The sequence below is a fragment of the Trachypithecus francoisi genome, unplaced genomic scaffold (assembly GCF_009764315.1).
Source record: "Trachypithecus francoisi isolate TF-2019V2 unplaced genomic scaffold, Tfra_2.0 Lachesis_group3, whole genome shotgun sequence".
Taxonomy (NCBI): Eukaryota; Metazoa; Chordata; class Mammalia; order Primates; family Cercopithecidae; genus Trachypithecus; species Trachypithecus francoisi.
In genome coordinates, this window is record NW_022681468.1 from 705,760 (window position 1) to 716,136 (window position 10,377).

The 10,377-nt window shown below is 40.1% G+C and overlaps 1 protein-coding gene across 1 annotated transcript; it reads left to right on the plus strand.

Moving 5' to 3' along the window:
• Positions 1-8,734: 8,734 nt before the first annotated feature.
• On the plus strand, positions 8,735-9,859 carry LOC117069763 (non-histone chromosomal protein HMG-17-like). The gene has a single exon (XM_033188185.1). The coding sequence runs from the start codon at positions 8,759-8,761 to the stop codon at positions 8,993-8,995; it is 237 nt and encodes a 78-aa protein (XP_033044076.1). The 5' UTR covers positions 8,735-8,758; the 3' UTR covers positions 8,996-9,859.
• The last annotated feature ends 518 nt before the right edge of the window (positions 9,860-10,377 follow it).

The window sequence follows — 10,377 nt, forward strand, 5'->3', positions numbered from 1 at the left end:
TGAGGTGATGCTCAGGACAAAAGGGGGAGCTCAGAACACCACGTGGCTGTCAGGACACCAGGGTTCTCTTAGGAAGCAGTGCCTCATCAGGTCCCTGGGGACAGTGGCTTTCTTTATTTAATCCTTATGATTCCTGACCTGGTGAAGCCAAAGTCTTCCCAGGCTCTCTTGCCAGGCTCTCTTGCCATTTCTTCCTTGGAATCCATGTTTCTCTTACCTACAAAATCTTAACTTAGAACAGGAATTCAATTAAACTTTTCATTCTTTATATTTTTGTAATAATACTAGCAATAATATCTCAGTAAAATTTTAAAATGAAGAAATTGTGTATGCTTACTTCAAACTATTTCCACAAACATTTTTGTTACTGTGCTGTGTCAGTCACACTATGTAAATGTTTCCTAACAATAACTCTGCATATGCATGATGTTGAGTTTCTTGCTCTTTCATCTGCTGATTGTGAAGATGAAACACCACTTGAAGGGCTCCTGTCCTCCACTCTGGTGGCTCCTGGGGTTCTGCCCTCAGTCTGTTTCTCCACTTCCCTTCTTCTGTCCACACCTTTTATATTCCTCAATTTCCATTCAAGGAAACAGCAAGTCCGTTTACTTTGTCTCATCTATGTCGGGTGAATGAATTCACTTCCCTTTATGATCGCTGAAGCCAACCAAGTATAGGCAGACAACAGTTCTAATATGATCATCTACCTGCAAATGCTCTGCTCTCTTCACCCCTTTCTAGGGTCCTGCAGACATCCCCTCAGCACATCCCCTCAGCACATCCCCTCAGCACATCCCCTCAGCACATCCCCTCAGCACATCCCCTCAGCACATCCCCTCCTTTCCCTAAGTACCACAGAGTGGGCTCTGCAGCTCCTGCTGCCCCCTGTGTGCTCAGTCCTGGGGCTCACTAGTGCTTTGATGATAAAGCCCAAATCCCCATGTGTTTGCACACTCTCTGACCACCCTCCAGCCAGCTGTCACTGTGAGTGAATCCCTGGGAACCCTGGGTTGATTTTAGTTCTATATTTATGGATATTCTCTAGCATCCAGGAATATTGTCAAATAAACAACCTATCGAGTTTATGTTAAAAATTTATGTGAAGCCACTGCAAAAGAAAAAACAGTCTTTAAATTAGAAATTGCTATTTTTAACTTAATACTTAATATGTTATTTTAATTTAATATTTAAATGCTATTTAAATTGGAAAAAGCTGATGACTTTTGTAAAGTACAATGTTATTTCAACCAATCATGTAATAAAATTATTTAATAGATATTTGCATTATATTTATAATATTAAATGCATTAAAACATTTATTTAAAAAGTATGCTGTTAGTAAAAATGGGAAATAAGCCAGCACAGAGTGTATAAAGAATACCATTGTATATTTCAATGTTAGACTTGTCAATAATGGCAGTTACAGTAAGTTTTACTAAAACGTGTTTACATATATTTCTTAATTTACAGTGGAACAGACACTTACTCGTTGAAGAATGTTACTTTGGACCGAAACCTTAAAAACTGTAAATACAAACAAATCCATAGAAATTCAATAGAATAACATAGAAACAAATGTATGTCACTTTGATGTTTCAAAATGCACTTATATTTGCCTATGCACATATATGTTTCATTGCTGGGTGTCTGTGTCTGTATATATGGGTGTGACTATGAAGTTTCAAAATACATTATTAACTTGTATAGTTACATAAATTTAAGTTTTTTATGGTAAATGATAATAGAAAAATAGAAAACACACACAAAAATATTCTAGAGAGCATTTGCAATAACTAAGGTGTATTCAGGTATTAATGAAAAACTAGCCAAAATGTTTTTAAACTTTTATTTTAGATTCAGAAGTACTTGTGCAAGTTTTGTTTTGTAGGTAAATTGTGAGTTATGTTGGTTTAATGTACAGGTTATTTTGTCACCAAGGAAATAAGCATAGTACTGGTAGGTAGATTTTCAATTCTCACCCTCCTCCCACTCTCCACACTCAAGTAGGAACTCGTGTCTGTTGTTTTCTTTGTATCAATATGATTAGCTCCCACTTACATATGAGAACAGATGGTATGGATTTTCTGTTACTGTGTTAGTTTCCTTAGGATAACAACCTCCAGCTCCATCTATGTTGCTACAAAGAACATGATCTTATTCTTATGACTGTGTTGTATTCCATTCTCAAACTTACAGAAATCAATGAACGTGATTCATCACATAAACACAAGTAAAAATAAAAACTACATAATCATCTCATTGATCAATATTAATTCAATGTAAATCTAAATCTCCCCTAGGAATCTTTCATCTTCTCTTGGCCCTCCCCTCTCCTCAGGCATCCCAAACCAGAGCTTTCTATATATTAGGAGATGAAAATAGGGCCTTCTCTCAGCTAATGAAAAACAGCCCAGCCCTGACTCCGCAGCTCTGGGACAGAAGCCCCAGCCCTGGAATACCAAGGTGCCTCCATTCAGTCATCAGCACTGAACACTGAAAACATGCCATGGAGTTGAGGCTGTGCTGGGTTTTGTTTGTTGTTGTTCTAAAAGGTGATCAAGAAGAACTGGAAATACTGAGTGTCAGTGAATATGAGTGAGAGAAACAGTGGCAGTTTCTGACCAGAATTTCTACGTGTTTGCAGGTATCCAATGTGAGGTGCAGCTGGTAGAGTCTGGGTGAGGAGTGATACAGCCTGGGGGGTCCCTGCGACTGTCCTGTGCAGCCTCTGGATTCACCTTCAGTAGATATGGCATGCACTAGGTGGATCAAGCTCCAGGGAAGGGGCTGGAGTCAGTCTTACGTGAATGCAAGTGGTGGAGGCACATACTACTCAGATTCTGTGAAGGGCTGATAGACCGTCTCCAGAGAAAACACCAAGAACTCACTGTATCTGCAAATAAACAGTTTGATTGTTGATGCCATGGCTGTCTATTACTGTAAGAGACACAGTGAGGAGAAGTCAGTGTGAGCCCAGACGGAAACCTCCCTGCAGGAGCGCTGGGGAGAAATCAGGTGCAGGGGTCCCTCAGGGCCCACTGGTCAGAGGCCACTCCAGAGGCAGGTTCACATGAAGATTAGAGGTTGGTTTTCTCTCAGGATGTGGGACTTCATCATCTTCTGTCACTTTCTTTAGGGAGCCTCTTCATTTTAGAATTCTGTGTGTACCATTGTTTTATATATATTTATATATTATATATATACACACACACATATATATATAATCATGATAATATGAGGACATATTTTCCCATGCACAAAATGTAGATTGACACTTACAGAGAAGAAAAATTACCAACCAATGTCAAAAATATCAGAGTCCTGAAAAAGCCTAGGTGTTCTGGTGGGTCATCGCCAATCAGACTCAGTACAGTTAACCTCAGTGAAATTCCATGATTCAAATACTATTTATGGATTCTGATCATACCCAAGAGAGTCTGCACCAGAGTGAGTGTCATATAGAACCTCACAACTTCCATATATGACCCTTCTTTTGACAATGAAGTATGAAATTGAGTATCAGCAGTGACTTGATTTTTCTTTTGCTTTCCATATTCTTTCCTTTTAGTTGTTGTTATTTAGTTTAGTCATTTCTTTTGCTATATCCATTTTTTTTTCTTAATTGTGGCTTTCACTTTTTCATTTGCTTTTCCTGCTTCCTGATAAAGGAAGAAAGACATACTTTCTGTGGTCTAAATTCCAGGGCTCAAGCCTTTTCCTGGGGGCTCAGGTGAGTCTCAGGCTGTGGCCCCTGCAGCCACATGAGAGAGGCTGATGGGACTTTCTTCCCTTCTCGTGACTCAGAGCCCTCCATGGTGCTGTGGAGAATCATCTGAGATGCCTATGGCCATTAGTGGTGAAGGTGATGAAATGTGGATGTGGATTTGATCCTGTGCTGTGCAAACATAGAGTCACTTTTCTCACCATAGTGTTAGAAAGAGACTGTGAAAGTTGTCAGAATCCAAATGGAACAATTTGTGTTAAAACCCTGGGAAATGGAGCTGGGAAGGCCATGAGGGAGGATTCTCATCACACACGTCTTCCCTAACAAGAACTGTCATAAATAGATTCTGCCAAACCACAACATTGCACAAAGGCCAGCACAACTTTAAAATAATTACTTCTCCAAAGACATCTGCCCAGTGCTGCCTGCCCAATATTAGCCTGATGCCACTCTGGTTATTGGTCATTTTATCCCAGGTTAACTGTCTCAAAACCGCATATGTGGCCCTCCTCATTTTTTCTTTAAAACACTTTCCTTATTTAACTACCCAAATGTGCCCATGCACATTCCCATTGCAATGCTTATTCTCAAATAAATATCACTTTACTTTAGAGTCTTTTTCTGTCTGATATTCAGGTTTGACAAGCTGCAGATGGACTTGCCAATTTTCTGTGGGATATAGGGGATAATAATTATGAGAGATGTCTAAGCATGTTCAATGTTCATAAGACCAGCCGTAAATAAATGCAGGCTGGAAGTCTCGGAGAGAGTTGAACCTGCTGAAACACCATGGCATTTTACCTTCTCCCATTCTTCTCTGATTGGAATCAGACCCAACCCAGGTTATCAATGACAATCTACCTAAGCTAGAGGCAACTGATTACAGTATTAATAGCAACAATGGGTTTTCCTTTTCTGCCTGGCTTTGTATTGTCACCTTGTTCCATCCTCTAGAGTATCTATTTCAGCCCTTCGGATGCTGGTTTTAGAGTCCTGCCTCTAAAGTGTAATTTCTTAGTTCTATAATGGTGATAAAGGAGGAGAAGGTGGGTCTGGATTTGTTTTAGAAGTTCAGGCTCTCATTCTCTTCCAGACACTCTGGTACAGAATGATGTATGGAATTGTCCCCTTTCTAGGGGAAAGATATTCAAGAGAATAGGAAAGCTCTTCAGTATTTGGTCCCTGAGAATTTTACACTAGAGCACATTCACCACTCTTGACTTCAAGCATTCCAATATGTATTTGAAGCTTTCTCTTGAAATAGACTGTATCTCATATGGCAGACTCTGCCTCAGGTAATCCCATACCCTGACTTTGTTACTCTCTACAAGAACTTGTCTCTCCCTAAATTTCAGATTTGTTGTTTTTCTTAAATCTTTAATTATCTGAAGTATGAAAGACAATTTGCCAAATTTCTTATTTTCTGTTTATCTGTTATTGCTGATGTTGTTGTTGTAAAATATAAAAAAATATATATTTCTTATCTATGTACTTCTCTAAGCTGAGGAGCAGATATTTTTGGTAAAACCCAGAACAACATAAGCTTCCTCATATTAATTAGCTTCTCAATAGGAAAAAAAATTATAGTACATTTGTTCACTGTAATATTACCCATCATTTATAATGTATAAATATCTGATACACACAATGACAAGCTAAAACATCTAGGTATTTATGGTGAGTAAAATAAGCCAAACGAATAAGTGTATATACTACATTATTCCATTTCTATAAATTCTGGAAAATGAAAACTAATCTACAATAACTTAATGAAGAACAGTTGTTGCTTGAGGAAATGGTAGAAGAAGGGAAAGGTGATAGAAGGAGGAAATCAGGAATAGGAGAAAAAATTGAGGGGAATTCACTTGCCCACTTTCTTGACAATAGTGATAGTTATGTCATGTTTATCAATGTATACTTTAAGGATATGAAGTTTATTGTCTCTCAATTAAACTTTTAAAGTTTATTACGAGCAAACAAATAAAAAATTAGACAAAAAGAACTGATAGAAAATGGATAACGTATGTTAAATGCCAATTACCTGAAAATGTATCTGCGTGAACCTTAGTTCTCTCCATAATTTTAGGTGAACGCTAGAGTGTAGCGGAATCACACTGTTCTCATTACAGGCAGTGAGTTCTGCAAACCGCACTAGACATGTCCAGCTCTGTGCTGGAGTTGGTTCAGGGAGCAGTGATGAGAAGCACAGGCTCAGATACTGGAACTCAGTCATCTCAGACATGAGCACTTAGACACAGACATAGACTCTCTATGTGTGGGTTTATGTTCACATCCGTAAATGAAGAAAACATTGAGTCTCACAGACATAATTTACACACATATTTAAAAATACAATGCAGTGTTTGGTGCTAAGTGTTTATCACAGCACAATTTCCTAATAAAAGTGCAAATCTTCCAAATACCATAAGTCACCAAACTCCTGCAGAAGACTCCATCATTTTCTCTCAGCAATGCCTTCTCCTCACGTATCCCACCCCAGAGTTTTTTATGTAGTTGGAAATACGCAAAGGACCCTCCTTCTCTGGTGAAAACCAGCTCTGCCCTCACCCTACAGTTCTGGGATAGGAGCCCCAGCCCTGGAATTCCAAGGTTTTTCCACATGGTGATCAGCACTGAACACAGAGAACTCACCATGGGGTTTGTGCTGACCTGGCATTTACTTGTTACTATTTTAAAAGTAGACTCAGGGTGAACTAGAGATTTTGAGTGTGAGTGGATAACAGTTAAGGAAACACTGAAAATAAATGCCAGTTTCTGACCAGGATGCCTCTGTGTTTTGGGGTGTCCAGTGTGAGGCACAGTTGGTGGAGCCTGGGGTAGACTTGGTACAGCCTGGAGTGGGGTCCCTGAGACTCTCCTCTGCAGCCTCTGGATTCACCTTCAGGAGCCACTGGATGCACTGAGTCTGCCAGGCTCCAGGGAACAGACTGAAATGGATCTCATGTATTAGCAATGATGGGAGTAGCACATGATATGCACATTCTGTGAAGTTCTGATTCCCCATCTCCAGAAGCAATGTCAAGAACAAGAACACACTCTATCTGGAAATGAACAGTTTGAGACCTGAGTACACAGCCATGCATTACTGTGCCAGAAACACAGTGAAGGGAAGTCAGGTTGAATCCAGACACAAACCTCTCTGCAGAAACACATGGAGGAAATCGGCTACAGGCAGCGCTCAGAACCCACTGTCAGATTCAACCTCAGAGGCCGGTGCAGATAGAGGGTAGGAGCTGGTTTTCTCAGTGTTTGGAACTTCCCTCTCCATCTGACAGTTTCCCAGAGAACCTCACTAATTTAGAGTTCTGTGCCTACCAAACAAATCTCCAAATATACACCTTTTAAAAGGTTGTAATACAAAGGCCTAGTCTCACATGTACAAAAACCACTTCCAGGCATGAGAAGTCCTCAACCATGGTCACCAAGATCAGAGTCCTGAGGAAGCTCAGGGATGCCTTGTAGGTCTTCTCCAATCAGACTCAGGACAGGAAACTAATTTTAATCCCCTGATTAGAAAAGGCTTTAGGGATTCTGATTCCAGCCAAGAGAGAGGCTGGGCCAGAGGCAGTGTCACGTAGAACCTCACGTTTCCTGGATGCCCCTTCTCTTGATATTAAAATATGCAAAGCCGTATCAGCACTTATCTGGTGCCCCTTTTGCTGTCAATCAATTTTCTTTCTTTTAATTTTTCTCACTTTTTCATTTTCTTTTCTGCTCCCTGAAAAAGAAAGATGTGGTCCATATGGTATAAATTCCAGGGCTCACGTTTCTTGGCTGGAGCTCAGGTGGGGCTCAGTCTGTGGCTCCTGCAGCTTCATAGGAGAGGATGATGGGACTTTCTTCTTTCCCCAGTGCTTGGGACCCTCCACTGTGTTTCATGGAGACCCATCTGGAAATTTGAGTGGCCCAGGGGAACTGAAGGGCATAAGCTTGTTTGATGACAATGAAATGCAGCTGTGGAATTGATTCTGTGTTGTGCGAACCAGAAGAGCTTTTGAATGTTGTCAGAATCAAAACGGAGTCACTTTTGTTAAAACTTTTAGAAATGGGACTGGGAAAAGCCATAGAGGGAGGGTTCTCATACACTTACACTTGGTAACAAGAACTATCACAAATAGAGCCTTAAAAAAGCACAGCCTTGCCCAAAATCCACCACAACTTTAGGAAAAAGTTACTCCCGCAAGGATATGTCCTCATATACTGTGTGTCCAACTTTCCCCATTTGCCACCCTGTTATTAATCTTTGCAGCCCAAGAAAACTGTCTCAAAGCAACTTACTTAACCCTTCTCATTTTAACTTTAACAGCCTAAGAATTTACACCCTGAAGTAATTGCCTCATTTAGTGTTAATATTAATGCCCTTTTGACAATCTTTGAAGCTGTTTTTGTCTGATGTTTCTTGCAACATAAAAAACGGGAATGGGAAGTTTTTTGTTTTTGTTTTTTTGTTTTTTTAAACCATATAAAGTATTTTTAGGAAGATATGATGGAAAGGCAACCTTAATGTATTGTTCAGTGTTTCTGCCTAACACATCGATCTCTTAAAATATTTTGCTGTGTCTTCATGTGATAAAGCAGACACCGACACTGAAGATAAAAGAAAAAAATGTGCATGCCTTCCACATTCCAAATCATAAAGTGGTGCTGGAGGTGTTTTTGATGAAGTGAATCACGGGTCATAAGTGCTAGTGCGAGTAGCTTTGGAAAATGGAGTTCATAGGTTTCTTAAAGATTTGCTAGTTTTAATTTAAGAATATTACTTACTATTTATTTTTAGTTCAAGCTTTCCAGAGGATTCTTGGTGGTAATGGCAGTGTAGTATTTAAGAATGACGAATGAACTCACAGCGTTATTTTGTAGTATTTTCTGTAGGGTGTACATGTCAGTCACTTGACATAAAAGCTCATGTCGGAGCAGTGTGAAGAAAAAGAGGTGAGAACGACCCCCAGACCAACCAAAGCCCGCGTGCACTGCATCCGCATCCGCATCCAGCACCTACGTCCCGCCGCCATCATGCCCAAGAGAAAGGCTGAAGGGGATGCTAATGGAGATAAAGCCAAGGTGAAGGATGAACCACAGAGAAGATCCGCGAGGTTGTCTGCTAAAGCTGCTCCTCCAAAGCCAGAGCCCAAGCCTAAAAAGGCCCCTGCAAAGAAGGGAGAGAAGGTACCCAAAGGGAAAAGGGGAAAAGCTGATGCTGGCAAGGAGGGGAATAACCCTGCAGAAAATGGAGATGCCAAAATAGACTAGGCACAGAAAGCTGAAGGTGCTGGAAATGCCAAGTGAAGCGTGTGCATTTTTGATAACTGTGTACTTCTGGTGACTGTACAGTTTGAAATACTATTTTTTATCAAATTTTATAAAAATGCAGAATTTTGTTTTACTTTTTTTTTTTTTAAACTATGTTGTTAGCACACAGAACACTTCATTGTTGTTTCTGGGGGAAGGGGCATATATCACTAATAGAATGTCTCCAAAGCTGGATTGATGTGGGGAAAACACCTTTCCCTTCTAGTTTTGGGAGACTTCCTCTTGGTTCCCAGGAGGAAGGGATTCCCTAACTTTGACACACATGGCCACCTTGGCACAAAAGCCCTGTGGTATGGAAAAACAAATTTGTTTTTATGTCCTCTTCTCCCTTTCCATCTTTCAGCATAGACTTAACTCCCTTAAGCCCAGACATCTGTTGGGACCTGACCCCTAGTCATTGGTTACCAGTGTGTCAGGCAATCTGGACTTTCCAGTGATGCCACTGAGATGGCACCTGTCAAAACAGCAGTGGTTCCATTTCTAGATTGTGGATCTTCAGATAAATTCTGCCATTTTCATTTCACTTCCTGAAAGTCAGGGTCGGCTTGTGAAAAGTTGTTAAACAACATGCTAAATGTGAAATGTCAACCCTCACTCTAAACTTTCCCTGTTCAGAGCATCAGATGAAGACTTCATTGGGTTTTATAGTGGCTTTCTGATTTTTGGTAGTCCATTGAAGAAGGGAGTTTTAAAGTTGTTGTATACTGTTAACGATTGCTTGCCCATGCCCTGTCTGAAATACCATGATTGTTTATGGAAAATATCTTTAATAAAGCTGGATACAGTTTGGCTTGGAAAAAAAAAGCTCACGTCACTGATAGAAAAATGAAAATTGAGCCAATTTTAATAACTGCAGTGGAAATATTTTTTGGCAATGAGTGCTTCAGCACAACCACAAAATAAATAGACAAAATACTAAAATACAGCAGGAATCTGATCTCAGTTTCTCTGACTTATATGGACAAGCCTGTTCCACATCCAAATTATTGTTCAAACTCCAGGAAAAAATACACTTTTAGATTCTGGAAGCTAAAAGCTCTCTCATTAGATAGTGCTAAAGTACTTGTGAAATGCAGAATTGTGTTCATGAAGAAGATGACTTCACTGTGATTTTTTTTTTTCCTGTTGACAGCCTCCCAATCTGTCTCAGATGTCAAGCCCTGATCTATGGGGTGAATGTGGTTGCACATGACTAGCAGAGACTGATTCTTCATATCTCCAGGTGCCCTGTCTTTGGAGCAGCTACAGAGTCAGCCCTAGACTAGAAGAGCCCACACGGACCTTCTGCATCACTTGTGTCTCTGGTCACTCCATTACAAACA